The sequence below is a fragment of the Phyllobates terribilis genome, unplaced genomic scaffold (genome assembly GCF_046119375.1).
Source record: "Phyllobates terribilis strain yellow unplaced genomic scaffold, ASM4611937v1 Scaffold_11__3_contigs__length_659146591, whole genome shotgun sequence".
Taxonomy (NCBI): Eukaryota; Metazoa; Chordata; class Amphibia; order Anura; family Dendrobatidae; genus Phyllobates; species Phyllobates terribilis.
Genome location: NW_027362771.1, coordinates 533,137,958 through 533,158,100, shown reverse-complemented (window position 1 = coordinate 533,158,100; position 20,143 = coordinate 533,137,958). Strand labels below are relative to the sequence as shown.

The window sequence follows — 20,143 nt, the reverse complement described above, 5'->3', positions numbered from 1 at the left end:
ACTGAAACAGTTGCCTGCAATAGACAAATGTAAATGTAATTTCTTATGCTGGACAATATAGTCTATATTAGATTTGCTGCAAGAGCATTACCCTTCATTGTTCTGCAGATATAAGGAGACATTGAAAAAAAGAGCAAAAGCCAAGATTAATTTTTTATTTTTTTTTTTTAAATGGAAAATTTGAAAAGCCATTAAGCATAGTATGATCATTTGACAATACACTACCTTTAAGAGGGAGCATCTGGTTGTCATGGTTAAAAATGTTAAGCTAAAAAGGATGTGGTTAGTCTTGAAGACGCATTAATCAGCTTGTGTGGAAAGGGCTTTAGTCTGTTTTCTCACTGTTAACTTTAGGGTATAATGCTAAAAGCCCATTTGGATCAGTAGATGCTCAGTGCCGCAAGAGGACCCGATCCACCAAGAGGACCCGATCCACCAAGAGGACCCGATCCACCAAGAGGACCCAATCCACCAAGAGGACCCAATCCACCAAGAGGACCCAATCCACCAAGAGGACCCAATCCACCAAGAGGACCCAATCCACCAAGAGGACCCAATCCACCAAGAGGACCCAATCCACCAAGAGGACCCAATCCACCAAGAGGACCCAATCCACCAAGAGGACCCAATCCACCAAGAGGACCCAATCCACCAAGAGGACCCAATCCACCAAGAGGACCCAATCCACCAAGACACAAGCAACATTGGGAGAGGTGACGATCATGCACATTGCCTACGTGTCAGTGGGAAGACCAATTTAAGGGAGTTCCCCATAATCAAATTGGGGATCTGATTGCAAGACCCTGCTAATCACACATCCCAAATTTGATCACTCATTACTATAAAGTCTAGGGGGATGGCCTGAAATGCCAATGCCCTGTAGGCTTCATTACCTGGATGGTGCAGTGAGTGAACTGCACCCCCCCTCCCCCTGTCAAAAAATAATCAGTAGGTGTTTTAGTGATCAGTGCACGCCCTTTAAGGGGTGCACAGATCACCGATTACTAGACACCATATCATGTGAGAAATAACCCCTTAAAATAGCAATTTGATGTCATTTTGGGACACTACAGGTCTTTTTTTGGTTAACATCCCACCTCCCGCTTGTAATAAGCAGGACATGTGTAACACAGTTGTCTTCTGTACTTGCAGTATATAGTCTTTATTATACATTGTTCACATACTTACAAACCCATATAACTAAAGCCTGTCTGACTGCATAAACCTGAACAGCTGCCACCAGACAGCAAGATTTTACAGGGACAAGTGCAAAATATCTGTGTAAGCTGCAGACAGCTGGGATGTGTACTGAGAAAAGCAGTCACAGGACTAGACCTCACCCCCCAATAAAGTCATACAACCAAGTCATTATTTTTTTTTATTTAATCTGATTGTGTTCTGCACATCACAGAACGAATGGAAAATGAACAAAAAAATAAACAAAATAAGATACAGTGTGAAATTTTGTGCTCCAGCAGTCCACAAAGCCTCATTATAACCGAATGAATCCGAAGCAGTCAAAGAAGTAAGGAATGCTTGTGATGTAAGACCAGGGATGAGGAGTTCCTTAAAGTCGGCCACAGTTGGAAATGACGACCTTCTTTGTTGTCTTCCCGCTGCTGTTGCCATACGACTCCATTTTCTTAACAATTTCCAAGCCTTCAACCACTTTGCCGAACACCACGTGCTTTCCGTCCAGCCTGAAGGAGGAACAGGGGTTAGGTAGGTACTTACATAGAGTTTGACCAGTCTTATACTGAAAGCCATCACAGCTTTATTTAGGGCAGGAAATGACAGCCATTATGTTGGATCCCATCTGAGATAAGTCTACAGAACCATGGGATTGTCACTTTCTAAAGAAACTCACCACTCAGTTTTAGCAGTGCAGATAAAGAACTGGGAGCCATTTGTGTTCGGGCCAGCATTTGCCATAGACAAGATACCAGCTCCAGTGTGCTTCAGGGTGAAGTTCTCATCGGGAAACTTGGCGCCATAGATTGACTTTCCACCGGTGCCATTGTGATGAGTGAAGTCTCCTCCCTACAGAGGTAGAAATGGATATGAGAACCAGTGACTGAAACAAGGTCATCTAAGGAAACAGGTGTGGTCTGAGCGATGCAACCCTCACGATGATCCACCATATACATACACTGGGAATAAAAGTGTTCATGAGGTGGCCTCAAATAGCCAGAGATTAGGAGATAAGCAAATGGTAGTCTGTGCCCTGGAGCATCCAAGATCATTGCCCCATGTACAGCAGTGTTCCTCAAGTGCCACCAACAGGTCATGGTTTCCTTACTATTGATAATTACATCGCCTGGATGGCAATACTAAGGAACTCTGGAAACAATGTGTTGGTGGCTCTTGAGGACCAAAGTTGGGAAGGGGGTCAAGAGAGAACACTGATGTATAGGCACCATGGTGGCACATTAAACTTTGTTCTCTAGATCCATCGGAGTAAAAAGCACAAGTGAGCAAATTACCTCAATGGACATGATAGATCAACATTGCACTTTTATGGATCACCTCTAGTTTTCCAGCCATAGAATGAGGCTGATCAAGTTGAAGCTGGGATACATACCTGGCACATAAAGGATGGGATGATCCTATGGAAGCAGGATCCCTTGTAGCCAAATCCTTTTTCTCCAGTGCACAACTGCATGAAGTTATCTAAAGAAAAGCAGAAGACATGACAAGTTTATGATCTGTCAACTGAGGAAGTGACAGGGGCATTTGCACCTTTTTCTGGAGTAAAAGTTAGTTCCAAGTGAGCCTTAAAGAAGCTGTCCACTACTTGGAAAACTCCTACCCCAATAAAATAGCACCATTCCAGTGGTGTCGGCACTCATGGTCCCAGGGCTCGTGTGGTTGTTGTGACGTGAGCCAGGTGCCCAATCAGTGCTGGCATCACCGTCCTTGCCTTCATACCAATTGAACATGGAGAGATCAGCTGCAGCCTGGACATCCTCTTAGTGATGCCAGCGCTGATTTGGTGCCTGGTTCAAGTGTCACAACCACATGGGGAGACCCGGTACCGCAAGTGCCAACACCAACATGGGAGGGGAGTATAGACTTTATTTAAAAAAACACATTTAGATCAAGAAAGGAGGGTGGGGGGGGGGGGGGCTTTGTCCTAGTAGTAGACAACTCCTTTAACTTAGTGTTGGTTTTCCAGCCGTTTTTCAAAAGCAAAGTCAAACAGCCTGACCAACTCCAGGTAAGATTACCAATGCCCTGGTATCATGCAGTAGACCCCTCTCACCCACCACAATAAAGGGAGGGGCAGCACAGGTGCAGAATACTGATGAAGCAACCACTCAGCCTACCAATCCATGGAGACAGTGGTTGCCTACTATTAAATGTGCACACAGATGAGGCTTGCATAGGGCACCAGTGACAAGCCTTGTCTGTGTGCACATTTGAACAGTCATTGTGCTGACAAAGTCCTGCTGCATCATGGCCAATCATTTAAACACCTTCCCTCCTGCTTGTTCTCCATCTATCTTTGACAGCCAGGGAAGGGTGGAGAGGTTTTATTTAAAGGATTGGCCCTGCTATCCAACCCTAGATGACCACTACATGTAACCATGATTCCTGGACAGTGCATACAGGTGGACGCTTTGGAAGATCAAAGCTTCTCTATAGACAGACCCTACAAGTCAGTGTGACCCTTTGGCATGATAGAGGGCTTTGCTAAAATTACTCATGTGCATGGTTAGAGGATGCAGTTAAGGCAGATAGGGCCTGTGCACATGTTTCCACAGATTTGTCAAAACCTGATTCCTGCATAATAAAATGACAAACCTGAAGTGTTATATACACTGAGTATTTTTGACTAGCAGATTTGGTGCAGAAAATAATCTGCAGAATGTAAATTCTCTGCATTTGTCAGAATTTAAAAAAAAAAAAAAACTGTTTTCCTGCCAGGAGTTGTAGAAGTTTCTGCAAATGCTCAACATGTGCACTTAACCCTAGAGGGAGGGTCACGGTAACCCTACCCCATAAACTTATTCTTTCAGAGCAACATGACCATCATGTCAGCCACAGGTACCAGTTCGTGATGAGCAAGCGTGCTTGCCACTGCTCTGTACTTGCTGATTTTAAGCAATACAGTACACCATTTTACAGCTCCATTTGCTTGTTAGTAGAATACAGCCAGATTTTTTTTTTTTTATTTCATCTACAGTGCTGTATTGTGGAAGCAGAGAAACTTTTCCATCACATGTGATCCCACATTACTGTGGTACAGATATTGTGGAGAGTGACAAATATTGCTCCCAATTTAAAGTCTGCCAGCTGTGTTGAACCCTATTCATACTTGGTTGCTGACTAATACCACATCTGTGACGCCACTTCCTAAAACTGGTCATCAGATGTGATCCCATATTACTACAGTAATTGTGACTTCTGGAGCGAGCCAAATATTGTCCTCTAATTAAAATGGGTAAGGTGTGTGGCAAGGGATGGGAAGAGGATGTAATTTGTGATTTGCCCACAGCCTCTGTGTGCACAGATGAAGCTGCCTGCTGAGGGAGCACAAACCCACATCATGTCAAACAACCTTCCTGTCCCAGTTACTAGGAGGCCTCAGACCACTATTGAAGCCAGAGCAGTGTGAAAAGGTTGGATAGCAGATAATGCTTTGTCAGTTGCCACCACCATGTGATCCACATAGTCCAGTCTCAGTAGCTGTGAGTCTGGACCACATATTCCTCACCCAGATCCTCCTTCATCCCACCATGCAGATTACCCGGAGACAACTGATCCCACACTTGGGACACTCAGAAGAGCTGTTCACGTTTCCAATTTATAGATTTGGGTCTCTCGCCCAGCCAGCTTCAAGTGGGGCAATATGAGAATGCATGTAGTGATGCCCAAATAATTGAGCAGCCAGTCACAAGGCAGGAAACTGTAGCAAGAGGATGAGACAGTTGTCACCAAGTCAGGAGGAGGCCCAGGGTGCGTATGTGGAAGAGGAGGCGGTGGACAATGAAGTCACTGACCAAACCTGGCAAGGTGACATGCATAGCGAGGACAGCACCACAACAGGCAGTAACAAGCAGTGTGGTACAACAGACACAAGGTGGCCCTGGAACACCAACATGAGGGAAGTTGGCAGTCCAACTGTTTGGCTCCTTTAAAGACACTCTGGAAGGCCTGTCCAGATAACCGCAAGGCAGCCATTTGTAGCCTGTCATGCCAGCATCAGCAGGTGCACCAAAACTACCAGCATGCTCAGAAATATTATAGCAAAGCATCCAACTAGGTGGGCCGAACGCCAGGTCCAGAAACAGTGTCTGCGGGTGACACCACTGCCTGTTCTGTGTGCATGTCAATACTCTGTCCTTTGTGCAGGCAAGATGCCCCTGCCCACTCAACCATCACCGTCCATGTCCTTACACCAGTCGTTTGAAAGCAAGCACAAATATGCAGCCAACGCCACACTACTAAACTCAATTCTTGAATGCTTGCACTTGAAATGTTGCCTTTTAGGCTTGTGGAGATGGAATCTTTCTGCAACCTGATGGTGGTGGTGGCGGCTGTCCCTTGGTACTCTGGGGACCGAGTACACTGGGTTAATATAGTGGAAGCCAGGACCCTTGGACAGAACATGTCCTCCTGATGCCAAGGATTGCCCCCATAATCTACAGCTCCTGCATCACCAAAAGTACCACCCCAGTCAGAAGCACTGCCTCGGCCAAGCAGCAAAAGGCTGTGCTGAAGGTAATATGCTTAAGGGACAAACTGCACACTGCTGAAGAGTTGACAGCTGTAACAGGCAGATCTGTGGCTGACACTGCTGACCCTACAGCCAGGCATGGTGGTGTGTGACAGTGGCCAGAACCTGGTGGCGGCTCTGAAGCAAGCTCACACGTACCATGCCTGGCCCATGTGCCCTTAGTGGTTCAGCAGTTTCTCAACCTACCTGGATCTGCTTGTGAAAGTATGCCATGTGTGCCCATTTCAGAAAGTCACCTACAGCTTAAGCTTCCCTGGCAGGGCTTCAGTAGCGTTTGCAGCTTCCAGCTCACTGACTGGTGTGTGATGTCACCATGCGTTGAACTCAACCTTGCAGATATTGGGAAGGAATTGTAAGCTGCAGAGGGCAGTTAAGTACCAACATAAACAGGCCTGTTGCTATTCAGGTCAGCCTACACACAATAAGTGGGCATGGATGTCACTGACATCTGTCTCATCCTCCAGAGTATAGAGGACTCCACCAAGATTGTGAGCAGCAATGACGCCATAATTAGCATCACCATTCCACTTCTGTCTACTGAAATGCTTGCTTCTCACAATTAAAGAAGGCATTGCAGGTGCAGCATAAGGAGGAAGTATGCAGGGTGATGCCACACAGCCCAGCCTCATCTTGTCCCAACATGGATTGGGTGATGAGGAAGAACAGGAGCAGTTTTCCTGCCCTACAGCTGGTACTACTCACACAAATGTCACTTTTCAGCATGGATGGCCTGAGGAAAGGGAGAATGAGTAGGAGAGCATGGTCAGTCATCCTCTTAGTCAGGACAGGGAAGACTTGGCTTTTACCAGTCTGGCACACATGGTTGACTATGTTCTGCTGCCTTTCCTGTGACCCCCCACGTTGTACACATTTTTGGGTGACAGTCATTACTGGTTGGTGACTTCTAGACCCATGCTACAAGGAGAACATTCTGATTCCCACAGCGGACAGATATAGTAAAATGTTGCAGTACCAGAAGGCCCTTTAATTCCTCAATATTCCCATCTGAAAGTGCTGGCGGCAGAGGTCAGTTTGTTGGACAACCAAGGAGTACAGGTGAGAGAGAACTCCAATCCAGCAGAGGCAGGGGGAACACTGTCAAAGTTCAGGGACAGTTCTTAGACCCTCCCAGCACACAGGTGCCACCAGTGGAATTATAACCAATAGGCGCATCCACCTGTCAACTAAAAAGGCTGACTTCTAAAAATGAAGGGCAGGATTGGGCCAGACTTAACACCACCGAATGATAGCAGCATAAAACTCAAATACAGCAGCTTTTTCCCATGCACCTCTGCCTTCACACCCGGACATGGGTATATGCTTTCTGATTTTGTCCATGTTCTGCCTTCTCCTCTGCAAACATATCACCAGCTTGATCATGATGCAACAAATTTTTAAGAGAAGAGTCCTACAGTAATATTTTTACACAGTATGTTCTGTTCATGTATACCCCCAGGGGTAAATGTTTCAGCCCGTGCACATAGTGCATGGGCATTACCAGTATAAGACCCATTCCTTAATAGGAACAAAGCATAGCCAACTGCTGGCCCTTTAATAGTAAAGGCTGCCTGAAGGCCCTATAAAAATAGTGTTTGTGGCTTTGAGTCCCTCCTTCATAAATGAAACAGGATGTGTCTGATCATGTCTCACACACCACATGGCCAGATAAGGTTGTAAAATGTTACATCCACAAGGAAATGTCATTTTATTTTTCACCATTGAATGCAAAGCAAAAACACAAAAACACTACGTGTGAACAAAGCCCAAGGTGTGGAGGAGCATTTGTTTTTGCCTTATATAAAAGTCATTACCCTGGAAAGGATGTTCCTTAACATTTCCCAGGAAAATCCATTTTGGCTTTGTTTTTGTATGTTTTATTGTGAGTTGGTAAAAGGGGTGTAATACAACATTGTTGACAGCAGTGACCTGGGAGTCACATGCTTCCAGGGGTCTTCCCTATGATATTCCCAGCGATTTGACCAATTTTTAGGCCCCCTCCAGACTTTAGGCCCTTCACCCATCTGACATCCATCAGTCTCAGCAATGGCAGCACATGTGATCACCCCCAAGTGTAATGAAGGACCCCCATTTTAGTCTACTTCCTTATAAGCCCACTTTATTGGGATGAGAAGAAATGCTGACCACCAAGTAAAAAAAAAAATATATATATATAAGAATTAGATTTACCGGTAATTCGGTTTCTAATAACCCACCACAACAGCACCAAAAGAGGTTGTCACCCCACCCTAATAGGGACAGGAAACAGGTTAAATAGCTCCTCCCTCCAGTGTTTTTATAAAGGACCACACAAGTATGGATGCATCAAATTAAATGATTGGCTAACCAAGCCTGGGAGGGAATTACCAGTGCTGTCGTGGGTTATTAGAAACCGAATTACCGGTAAGTCTAATTCTATTTTCTCCAATAACCCCCCCCCAGGACAGCACCAAAAGGAGGAGTACCAAAGACTCATGTTTAGGGAAGGACAATGGCCTGAAGCACTTTCCGCCCAAAGGCCAAGTCTTTAATGCTTGGTGAAGGTATGGACCGAGTACCATGTAGCTGCTCTACATATCTGCTTGAGGGAAGCACTAGCCTTCTCTGCCCAGGAGGCGGACATGGCTCTAGTAGAGTGCGCTTTCAGTTTCTCTGGTGGTGAGAGATTCTGGATCTGATACGATTCCACAATTGGTTTCTTGATCCAAGTAGCGATTGTAACCTTTGAGACCTTCTTCCCTCTGTTCTGACCAGATGGCTGAATAAAGAGGTTCTGATCCTTCCTCCAGGCCTCAGTCTTTTGGAGGTAGTGAAGAACAACCTGCCTTACATCCAAAGTATGGAATTCTTCTTTCCTTTTATTTTTTTGGGTTTTGACAGAAGGAAGGCAGAATTATCTCCTGAGATCGATGAAAGTCTGAGACTACCTTTGGCAAGAAAGATGGGTCCAGTTGTAGAATAATCCCATCATCATCAAGGATTCTCAGATATGGGTCATTCACCGAGAAGGCCTGGATTTCTCCCACTCTACTGGCAGTGGTAATCGCTACTAGAAATGTTGTTTTCTAGGCCAAAGGTTCAAACGGTGGTAGTGTCAGACCTTTAAGGATGATATTAAGATCCCAGGAGGGAACGTGGTTGATTATTCTGGGACACAGACGAGTAGCTGCTGTCATTAACCTTTTTACCCATTGGTGTTCGGCTAGGCTCTGGTCAAAATAGATACTTAGCGCCGCGATCTGAACCTTGAGGGTGCTGGGTCTAAGGCCTTTTTCCAGCCCCTCTTGTAGAAAACCCAAGATCTGGGTCATGTCAGGATGCTGAAGATCTGGTACATTTGGTTTATACCATGTTAGGAAGGTCTTCCATATCTTGCTGTATATGGAGTTTGTGATTTGCTTCCTACTTTTTTGTAGGGTATGAATTACTCAGTCTGAGTCCTTTTGCCTTCAGGATTGTGAACTCAGAAGCCAGGCCGCTAGAAGGAGGTTCTCTGGATCTGGGTGGAGTATTGGACCCTGATGGAGAAGGGTTTTGATTGCTGGCAAAATGAGAGGTCCTTCTATGCTTAAACTGTTCAGTGCACAGAACTAGCTCCTTTTGGGCCAAAGTGGGGTTATCAATATTATTTTGACCTCTTCGGTCCTTACTTTCTGTAAGGTCCTGGGTAGCAATGAAATTGGGGGGAAAAGCGCAAGCCAGGTGGAAACGCCATGGGTGAGTGAATGAGTCTATCCCCAGGCATACGTCGTCTGGGTCTAGGGAGAAGTATTTTTCTGCCTTGGTGTTCTGGCATCTTGCAGAGAGGTCCACCTCCGGACAACCCCATTGTCTGGTCAGCATGTGGAAAATGTCTGAGTCCAGCTCCCATTCTCCCAGATTGATATTCCTTCTGCTCAGAAAATCGGCCTGGATGTTGTCTGAGCCTTTTATGTGCAGACCTGATAAGGAACAAAGATGTCTTTCCACCCAGAAGAATATTCTTGCTGAGATACAAGAATCTAAAGCATCTTGTACTCCCTTGATGGGACAGGTGAGGTACGGTGGTCATGTTGTCTGAATAGACTTTTACGTGTTTGCCTGTAATGATTGGAGCTGACATTTTGAGTGCCTCCTCCACTGCCTTTAACTCGCGGAAGTTGGAGGATCTCCTTCTGGTCTCTTCTGTCCAGACTCCTTGGAAAGGGGTTTGAGCAACGCCAGCTCGCCATCCCATCTTGCTGGCATCTACCGTGACTGTTATCAGAGGGAACTGAGACCATGGAACCCCTGTTCCTAGGTCTCTTGGGCTGAGCCACCATGACAGGGATGTTTTCACGTAATGAGGGATCATGATCTTCCCGTTTAGGGAGTCTGGGAATCTGTCCCACTGTGCAAGAATATGGGTTTGCAATACCCTGGTGTGAGCCTGAGCCCAGGCCACGGATTGGATGCAGGCTGTCATGGAGCCGAGGGTTGACATGGCAAACCTTAGGGACACCCTGTTCAGGGTCTTCAGATTTGATATCTTGGATCTCAGAAGCATCTGTTTGTCCTTTGGTAGGAAGGAGGTTTGTCTGGCGGAGTCTAGTAGAACACCCAGGAACGTTTTTGTGGCAGGGACTAGGTCTGACTTTTGATGATTTATCAACCACCCTAGGGTGGTCAGGATTTGGATTGTTATCTGCAGATCTTCCTGGAGTGCTTCCACCGAGGGACCTACTAGTAAGAAGTCGAGGTAGGGAATGATGCAGATTTTTTCTTTTGATTGAAGCCACTACCTCTGACATAATTTTGGTAAATATTCTCAGTGCTGAGGATATCCCGAACGGCAATACGTTGAAATGAAAATGTAACGTCTGATCATCTTGAACCACCGCAAACCTTAGAAATTTCCAGTATGCTGGATGTATAGGGACGTGATACAATGCGTCCTGTAAGTCAATGGTTGCCATCACATATCTTTGTCCTATCAAGGGAACTGCTGATCTGATGGACTCCAATTTGAATCTTCTGTAGATGTATTGGGTTAGGGGTTTCAGATTATTCTGTAGGTGCCGTTTGGTTTCCTTATTATAAACAGGCGTGGCCTGTGTCTGTTTTTTGGGACTGGTGAAATAGCCCAAGAATAGTAGGATTTTTAGGCCGGTCATCAGTGCAGTCTTTAATCTTGGGGAGGTTAGATGAGTTATCCTTACTTTTCTTGGAGGATATGAGGAGAATTCGATCTTTACCCCTTCCTGAATTACTTTCAAGACCCATTGACTGGAGCAGATCTTTTGCCATTGGGGGGGGGGGGGGGGGGGGGGAAGGTATTTCATGATTCGTCCCCCCACTACTCTGGTGTCACCGCTTCTGTTGTCTGTCCTTTAGGGGAAAAAAAATATTCCTATCTTTCCCCCCTTTGGGGGTAGCTCCAACGACTGGACTTGCCTTTCCCCTTGTACTGGGGATTCTGTTCCCGAGGGGGGCAAAAGGGGGTCTTGTAGTGTCTGGGTTCAGGCAGGGATTTCTTTTTATCAGCAGCCTTCCCCGGGAAGTAGTCAAGGGCCTGGCCAAACAAATTCTCCCCTGAAGGGAATGGAACAAAGTTTTATTTTAGAGGCCACGTCACCGTTCCACGATTTCAGCCATAGTGCTCGCCTTGTGGAGTGCGATAGGACTGCTGCCCTGTCGGTTACGCTCAGATTCCACTGAAGCATCTGCCGGAAAATCAGTGGCCTTCTGCAGTAAAGGTAGGGAAGCTTGTATCTCCTCTCTGGATGTGCCCATAGCCAGATGCTCTTCAAGCTGGTTGAGCTATCTTGACATGGACCGCACAACACACGTGGAGACTACGTTTGTGTTCAGAAGGACTGCTGATGTTTCCCAGGATTTTTTGAGAAAGCTGTCCATCTTACAGTCCAGAGGATCCTTTAGTTGTGACAAGTCCTCGAATGGCAATATTGTCTTTTTAGCGACTCTTGCCACCTGAATATTGACCTTCGGTATCTCAGTCCAACATTTTGAAGTTTCTTCATCTATCGGAAACCTGTCTTTTAATTCTGCTGGTGTATTCAGTCACCTTTCAGGATTTTCCCATTCTCTTCTTCTACTTACATTGTTCTTCTTACTGCTGAGAGGAGGTCTTTCATAAATTCCATTGAAAAATAATATTTCTTATTTCCCAGACCTTCCTCTGCTGGGCTGAGCTCACCTTCCTCTATAAGGTCTTCTAGAAGGGATACTTCGTCCTGGGAGTCCAAGTCTCTTTTCTTCCAGGGAAATCTTACTCTTTTTAGCCTTTGGAGACTAATCAGAAGTGGATCGGGAAAAGGAGGCCAATGAAGACTGAACCTCCTGACGGACTATCCCTTTCATTTCGTCTATGAGGTACGGCTGCTCTTCCCTAATCTTCTCTGTGCATTTCTGGCATGAATATCTTTTGCTTGAAGATAATTTTTTTGAACATATAGCACATTTCCAGCTAGATTTCCTGGTGCAGGATCCTTGTCCCCCTAAAAAAGAGGGAGAAGGGTAATTAATGTATCAATTCTAACCTGCACCTAGGAAAGGACCCCCCAGTGCCAGACTTACTGGGACTGGAATTGCGCTGGGCTCCGCAGACATGAAGGTAAATTCCTGACCATCCAGTGTAACAATACAAAACGGATTAGGTCCTACCTTAGATGTCTTCAGTCCAGGGTTCTTATATAGGCGACTGGACTCTGTGCTCTCCCTCTTTCCCTGGGGAAAGGGGGGTGGCAAGGCTCCTCCCCCTTGGTCCAATTGGTGAAGCAGGAACACCTGCAATCACCTGTGGGGGTATTTATTTATTTATTTTTTTATTGCTGAGAGACCCGGTAGTGACCTAGGGGACCCTTTTCCGGCATCCCACGTCACTTTCTGGCCCCTTTCTAAGTACTTGCGTTCCAGGGTGGAACGCACACCGGAAGTGACGTCATCGGCAGTCCACGTCACTTCTGGGATCCAGCACGCGTCTCCACTATTGAGACCGCCTTGAGAGGGGGGAGGAGCGGGGCTGGAGAGCTTGAGGAGGCCTCCAGCCCGACACCCACCGGACCTTACCCGCAGGCACGGACTCAGTGGGGACAGGAGTCCAGAGTCCCAAAGGAGACAGAAGCAGCATAAGGGGAGGAAGAGAAGAAACTGACCGATCCCAGCTGCCCAGCTTAAAGGTATACTGTGTGTCTGCTGCTGGCACAGAGCACCCTGGATGACCTCTTTTGGTGCTGTTGTGAGGGGTTATTGGAGAAAAACCAATACTTGTTCTCCCTCCCAATAGCTCCTGTACACATTATGAAATCCAACAGTTACAACAGGGGGTGGCGGGGTCAGCATGTTTACCCAGTGTGGACACCTGCAGACTACAGGTGAAATCATCAAGGCCATTTACTTTCCCACAACTCTAGAGAGATGCCAGCCCCAAAAAACCACCATTGTAATACAGACCCCCAGAACTGACAGGGGTAGAAGCATGGATGCTTGTGTTATAGCACCCATAGTGGAGGGATGTGGTATTACATACAGCCATAAAGCTGTCCTGAATGTTCAGCCCCCCTGTACACTACTGAGGTTGTTCCCAACCAATGTCTATTGTATCCAGAAGTCAGGGAGACCCTGGAGTGTTGGATTTCAGGTCTGACCCTTTGTTCAGCCGAACAGATGTGTATGGGAGGCATGGCCAGTGGGTACAGAAGCTGTACAGCATCCCCTGCATCCTTGAGGACATGACCTTTAGGGAATCACAAGTTTGTGTATTAGCCAAAATGCATTTTTTTGCAATAGGGTTTTATTAACCCCTTTATGATCTGGGGCATACTAGTATGCCCCAGGTTATCACCCCCAGTTCAGCACAGGCTCCAGTGCTGAGCCTGCACTGAACCAGGCACATGTCAGCTGGCAGGTGGAATTGCGACCCCACCGCAGCTGTTAACCAGTTAAATGCTGCTGTCAATCTCTGACAGCGGCATGTAACATCGCTATGCTGGAAAAGCAACATTGGCCCCACCCATCGGTGACCCAGTCACATGATTGTAGGTCACCGATGGGTTGGCAGACCCATATGGTTGTCATGTCCTGATTGCTAACAAGTGAGCGTTTCTGCTACACAGGCGATCTGCTCACCGCTTGTACGCAGCAGAGGCGATCAGACAAGTGCTGCTTTTACTCTTATGGAGACTATTGAAGCAAGCAGAAAGTTAAAAAAAAAAGTTTTAAAATATAAGTTTGTCACCTGCCTTTCACTCAAATTAAAAATAAGATTTAGAAAAAAAAACAAAAAAAACACATTTGGAATTAGTGTTTAGAATCACCCAATCAATATAAAAAAAATAATCCGATCAGTAAACAGCATAAGAAAATTCTAAACAGCACAATTAGGTTTTTTGGTCACAATAAAATGCAATAATGGGCAATCAAAAGATAGGCTCAACCCCAATATAGTATAAAAAACAGTCCGCTTGATGCACAATAAGTCGCCACCCAGCTCCAGATTCCCAAAAAGGCACCTTTTTTTTTAGCAAACTTAAGATTTTTCTCACCACTTAATTAAAAAAAGAACCTATACATGTTGTATCTACAAACTCATAATGACCTGGAGAATCAACCTGGAGAATCATAATGGAAGGTCAGTTTTAGCATTCAGTGAACATTGTTTAAAAAAAAAAAAAAAAATGAACTGTGGAATTGCATTTTTGCAATTTCACTGCACTTAGAATTCTTTCCTGTTTTCCAGTACACGATATGGTAAAACCAGTGATGTCATTCAAAAGTACAACTTGTCCCAGAAAAAATAAGCCCTCACACGGCCATACCGACCTAAAAATAAAAAAATATGGCTCTGGGAAGAAGGGGAATAAAAAAATGAAAGTGGAAAATTGCAAGGTCATTAAGGGGTTAAAGGAAGATTAATGCAGAGGTAATTGTTGGGAGCGCAAGCCTGCAATTCAATTAGACTTGCTATTCTGATTATTGCTTGCAGGCTGAACATGGGCAGCGCTTACAAGCTGCACCAGGAGGGCACAGCCAAGACACTGCCCCCAAACTGTCAGGAAGCGGACGAGCACTGCACTCCTGGATGGAGGGGGTAGGGAGTTGGGACTAGAAACCCAAATGATTTATCATAAAAAAGTTTCCTCCTCCAACAGCCATCAATTATCACATAACAGAAGGAGTTAGTGAATCTGTCAGCGAGCTCCATCTGATGACAGGGTCTAGAGCCTCAACTCCTGAACCTGGTTCATGCCCTAATCAAAGGTTATTTTACAGAAGATATAAAGAATCTAGTAATGAAGCTCCCTGACAGATTCACTGGTGACTCCCGTTTACTGCAATGCATGTAGGCAAATTTTTTTTTTTATAAAAAACCCTGAAAGCACCCATGAAGAAAGAAATAACCCAGATTTCAGCATGACTCCTTACCTGCGGTCTTTGGGACGACATCTGGCCTCAGCTGCAAAAAAGAAAAGAAAAAAAAACCTTATTAAAAATCAGAAGAGCAGAGAAGCCACATGGAAGGAGCAGCGCTCAGGCCATCGGATACCACGGTGGGGGGGGGCCTACGAGCTTGGACATGTTACTGGATGCCAGACAGATCACAGTCTGTAAGGAAGGGGGTGGGGGGAGAAGCTACTGGGTCAGCCATGTCCAACTTATACCCTCCCACCAAGCAAGATCCTACACATTCAGTGCCCGGTCCAGGACCAGGGATGGACACTTTAGGACCTCAGGGAAGCCTCCAATCCAGTATTTAACTCCCATGAAGAGCAGAACTACAACTCCCAGCATGCACTGCCCTGTTAGGACAGTGACTTTTGGGGAGCAGGTAGTCTTTGCCATTAGGGCTGAGATGATCTATTAACTCAGAAAGCTGTAAGTGGTCTCCAACCTTAGCTGCAGCAGAACTACAACTCCCAGCATGCCCTGAGAGCTTTTAGCTGCCCCTTGCATGCTGGGAGTTGTAGTCCAGCAGCTTTATGGGGCGGAGTCATGGTCAGATGCATTAACCATCACACGTGCTGCAGAGCCGCCATTCAAGGTCACAGTGCAGGGGCTGCTGCACCACGACAGGCCGACAGCGTCCCCTCAGGATCATTCGGAGCATGGCACGTTTTCTGCCCCCAATGTTACAGCTCTTTTTTTTCCCCTGACAAGACCCGGCCATAGCTGCTCGGGAAATTGGCGCCAGCGCCTCAGCAGTACAGCGGGGGAAGCAGACATCTTATACAGCGCGCTGCCCCAAAATGGCGCCCAACCCTAGCCCCGCCCACTTCTCCAGGGGCGTGACCAGTGCTGCCAAGCCACACCCCCTTTCTCCAGGAGTCGCCGGCGCCGCTGCCCTAGACCGGGAAATACCGCGGGCAGGATGTAACAGACAACCCGCCATCATTAGAGACCGCATGCACCGTAACCGATACAATCAAGTCCTACCCGATCGGCCGACACCACCTAATACACCAAGAGGTTGTAAGGGCGCAGTCTGCAGAGCGGCTTGCTACAAATGTCGCACCACGTGACCCGCCCATTGTGTCAATGAATAGCCGGTGCATTAAAGTGAAAGATAAAAAAAACAGCGAATGCATTACCTCCATGATAACGCGGCCAATTTCATCACCGTTCACACAGATGTCAAAGAAAACCTTTGGAAGAGCCATGATGCACGGACGGCGGAGCGGCCGGGAACCTAGGAGCAGTCACAAGCACTTTCGGTGCGAGAGAACAACCGAAAAGAACCTACGGAGGGCGGCTCCGCGGCTGTTATATGTAGCGCTGACCCCACCCCCAACACGCCCACTGGCGATTGGTTAGAAGCGTGAAATCAAAGATCTAGCAGCCAATCAAATCAGAGTATTGCGGAATAGGGCGTGGTCATTAACCGATAAGTGGGCGGGGTCTGGATAGGCGCGGTAGTCGTGGTGGATGGGGGCTGTGACGCACGGCGGTGATGGACGGCGTGTCTGCCGCGGAGAAGGCGAGGACGGAGAGGAAAGAACGTGCTCCGTAAAATCAGCCAGCGCCGTCACTCCTGAACGGAGCCGAGCACTGTTTACGGTGTCATTCACCGGCAGGAGGATAAGCTACAGTTCACACCTCCCAAGTCTGTCAGCTCGTCCTCACATGTAGCAGGAAGCCGCAGCGCGAGCACTGCAGCCTCCTGGTAAGGCAGGATTCACACACGGCCTTAGTCCAGAGAGAGGATTATAGACGATCAAATCATCTGATTTTTTATTTCCTCCATTAAAAAAATATAGAAATAAGAAAAAATAGAAACAAAATATTCTAAATATGATTATGATTTATTCTGTACGGAGTATGAGCGCCACGTGCAGCAATCCTCACACAGAGGACTGCTCGGCCGCGAACTGGGCAAATCATCAAGATCCGCTGCTGGCAGCTCCCTATGTAACTGGCGACCAATGAAGCTGTGACGGGCCTGACATCCCCTGCTGCCCCGCAGTTCCTGTGCGTGGTGGCCATGGATGCTACCGGCTGCAATTAGACGCTTTATTTCTACCTTGAACTGTTTACAGTTGTCATCCATCTTGCTGGGCCTGGTATTTTTCTTATTGTTTTACCTGTCTATTCACATATTCAATTATTGATTTATTGCAACATTTAGCACATTGCTATTAGCCATTATTGTAGCCACTATAGCCATTCCTGCCGTGAGTGGTCTCCTCAGTGCTTTATGTATCTTGGCTGCTTTGCCATTTTGGCACAGTGTGGTTCTTTTAGCGCGGCATTACCTTTCTCTTTAGTCTCATTGTTGATCTTCATCGGCCTACACACGTGGCCCGGCAGGTTTGCCAGCAGCTTTGAATCCAACTATATTTCACAGGTGATGGTGTTTTTACTTCTTATGGCATGTACATGTATTGTTTCCTGAAACAACAGGAAGTTAGAATCTAAAAAAAGCCCCAGTGGTCCGTGTGAAAATTGCAAGATTTCAATTTTTGAGTACAGATTGTGATATAAAAGAAAAAAAACATTGTCAAAAATATTTAAAAAAAAAAAAATACATGTAGCATGAAAACCTGATTGAACCCCTCCACGACCGATGATGTATATTTACGTCATAGGCCGTGTCCCTGCCTTTGATGCGGGCTCACATGGGCTTTCCCCGCACTTGATGGTTGATTTAATCCGAGATCCCCCCGCGGTTGTTAACCAATTAAATTGACAGCGGCATTTAATTGACAGCGGCATTTAACACACGCAGACAGGAAGCACGTCAATGATCCCGACCATCGGCGCACCCGTAACATGATCTCGGGGCACTGATGGTTTGTCATGAAAGTCAGGGGTCTGCTAAAGACCCCCATGCCTGTCATAACGATCCTCGTGAATGCCAACCCGTGGCCGGCATTCATAGATCATGATTTCTGTTATACATAGCAGGGCTGGAGCACTAGATTGTGTGATCCAGCCATCTTTTGGGCTCCTCCAATGCGGCAGAAACAAAGCTGCCTTTGCTTGCAGCTTCGGAGAGCACACAGTATTGGCCAGCATCTCAACCATGACACTAGTCCGAACTGTCAGTCACCAAGAGCGCTCCGCCCCATGACAAGCAGGAGGCAGGGGAGCGATGCACTCCTGAAGATCAAGATCAACTCTTTAAATAGAGATCATTAAATTATGGCAGTTTTGGAATACATGGCTCAGGGACCCTTCTTTCATTGATGTCTATGTCTATAAAGCATGTAGCAAGGCGTTCTTCTTGTAAAGCATCCCCTTTATATAAATAATTATCTGGTAATGCTTTATGTTTCAGCATTAAATTTGTTCAATAGTAGGAGTACAAAGAAAGTATTCTCAGTTCCTCAACAGTCCAAAAAATGGTTGTCTAGATATTCAAGGTATAAATATGTGCCTGCTGGAACCACAAAAATACAATGGGTCCTCCTGGGTCTCCTTCCATAGCATTTTATTTAATTTGAATGTCGACAGATAGTTTGCGTTGAGACTGATGCCCCCTGAGCCTGCAGGACAGCTTGAATTTCTTGGGAATTTGATTGGGGCTGCTTATCCATCATCCGGACTATCCTGCATTACAACCTTTCATAAGTTTTTCTCTGCCGTCCAAGTCCAGGGAGATTAGCTACAGTGCCATGGGTTGTAAACCTCTTGATTATGCTGCCTACCGTGGACAAAGGAACAATAAGATCTCTGGAGATGGACTTGTAACCTTGAAATTGTTGATAATGTTCAACCATTTTGGTTCTCGGGTCCTCAGACAGTTGTTTTCTCCTCTTTCTGTTCTCTGTGCTTAGTGTGGCACACACAATGCAAAGATTGAGTAAACTTCTCCCCTTTTTATCTGGTTTCAGGTGTGATTTTCATATTGCCCACACCTGCTACTTGCCACAGGTGAGTGTGAACGAGCATCACATGTGCAACTCCTCCAAAATGGAGGTGCCTGTGCAAAGTTGTTTGTGTGCTTACATTCTCTCCAGCCCTCAGGTCCCAGCCGTGCCCGCCAGTCTGTCTACCAGCCGTGCCCACCAGTCTGTACCAGCCGTGCCTGGCAGTCTATCTACCAGCCGTGCCCGCCAGTCTGCCAGCCAAGCCTGCCTGCCTACCTGCGTTGCCTGCCTATCAGCCGTGCTCATCTGTCGTCCCTGTCGGCTTTGGCCTTCAGTCTCGTGGGAGTCGCCTGCTCTCACACGAGGTCGGTCCCAGAGTGGCACCTGGTCCACCTTCCCGGTCCCTCCTTGGTTCATGGAGTCGATTAAGCCGCTGTGTAGCCAGGGTCGGTCCGAGTAGGCACTTAGTTACGCCACTCTGGTCCCTCCTTGCATCACAGCACAGAGGTACCATCACCCGACCCGTAACAACATGCTTGAAACTAAGTTGTTTACCCACAATTTTGGAAAGGTGCCAACAATTTTGTCTGGTCCATTTTTTGCGTTTTGTGTGAAATTATCCAATTTGCCTTTTTTTTCTCTGTTTATTTGTGTTGTTCCAATACACACAAAAGAAATAAAACCTTTGTAATTGCAATAATTTTCTGGGAGAAATACTTCATTTTCTGGAACAATTTCAAGGATGCCAACACTTTCCGTCATAACTGTTGTGGCAAGACGACTCACTCGGCTGCAGTCGGAAGTAGACACAGGAACGGTTTCGGCTGCAGGTTTATTTTAACAGCATAAAGCATTGCAGACTTCAGCAAAAATAAACAGCATTGTTGACATGAAGGTAAAACAAAAGATAAAGGAAAACACAGCCCACGTGTGTGCGGGTTCGTCTGCACCTCCTGAGCTGAAATTCCACAGTCTGGAGACTTCACTCTCCAAACTCCCAGCAACACAAAAAAAATAGTGACTGAGAATTTAACCTTGCTTAGTCACACCCTGAGGTTTAGGTATGGTGAATGATTTCCCTCCCTTCTCTATGTCATTCATCCAAAACCACTCCCTTCACAAT

At 46.4% G+C, this 20,143-nt stretch overlaps 1 protein-coding gene and 1 long non-coding RNA gene across 2 annotated transcripts; one reads left to right on the top strand and one right to left on the bottom strand.

Annotated features, from left to right (window-relative positions):
- Positions 1–1,365: 1,365 nt before the first annotated feature.
- LOC141166776 (peptidyl-prolyl cis-trans isomerase-like) lies at positions 1,366–16,475 on the bottom strand. The gene is made up of 5 exons (XM_073653776.1): positions 16,303–16,475; positions 15,140–15,170; positions 2,582–2,670; positions 1,868–2,040; positions 1,366–1,700 (listed from the first exon to the last, which is right to left on the bottom strand). Exons 1-5 carry the CDS (start codon positions 16,369–16,371, stop codon positions 1,568–1,570), a joined length of 495 nt encoding a protein of 164 aa, XP_073509877.1. The 5' UTR covers positions 16,372–16,475; the 3' UTR covers positions 1,366–1,567.
- Positions 16,476–16,598: 123 nt separating this feature from the next.
- LOC141166777 (uncharacterized) lies at positions 16,599–19,720 on the top strand. The gene is made up of 3 exons (XR_012251348.1): positions 16,599–16,874; positions 19,045–19,084; positions 19,171–19,720. It is a non-coding gene; the product is annotated as an uncharacterized lncRNA (long non-coding RNA).
- Positions 19,721–20,143: the final 423 nt, after the last annotated feature.

What these genes read in the sequence shown, in the direction of transcription:
- LOC141166776 (XM_073653776.1), bottom strand. Translation starts at nt 16,371, where the DNA reads ATGGCTCTTCCAAAGGTTTTCTTTGACATCTGTGTGAACGGTGATGAA. An exon ending in TTGGCCGCGTTATCATGGAG is followed by an intron (nt 15,171 to 16,302) that starts GTAATGCATTCG and finishes TCTTTTTTGCAG; the next exon opens with CTGAGGCCAGATGTCGTCCC. An exon ending in TCCCATCCTTTATGTGCCAG is followed by an intron (nt 2,041 to 2,581) that starts GTATGTATCCCA and finishes CTACCTCTGTAG; the next exon opens with GGAGGAGACTTCACTCATCA.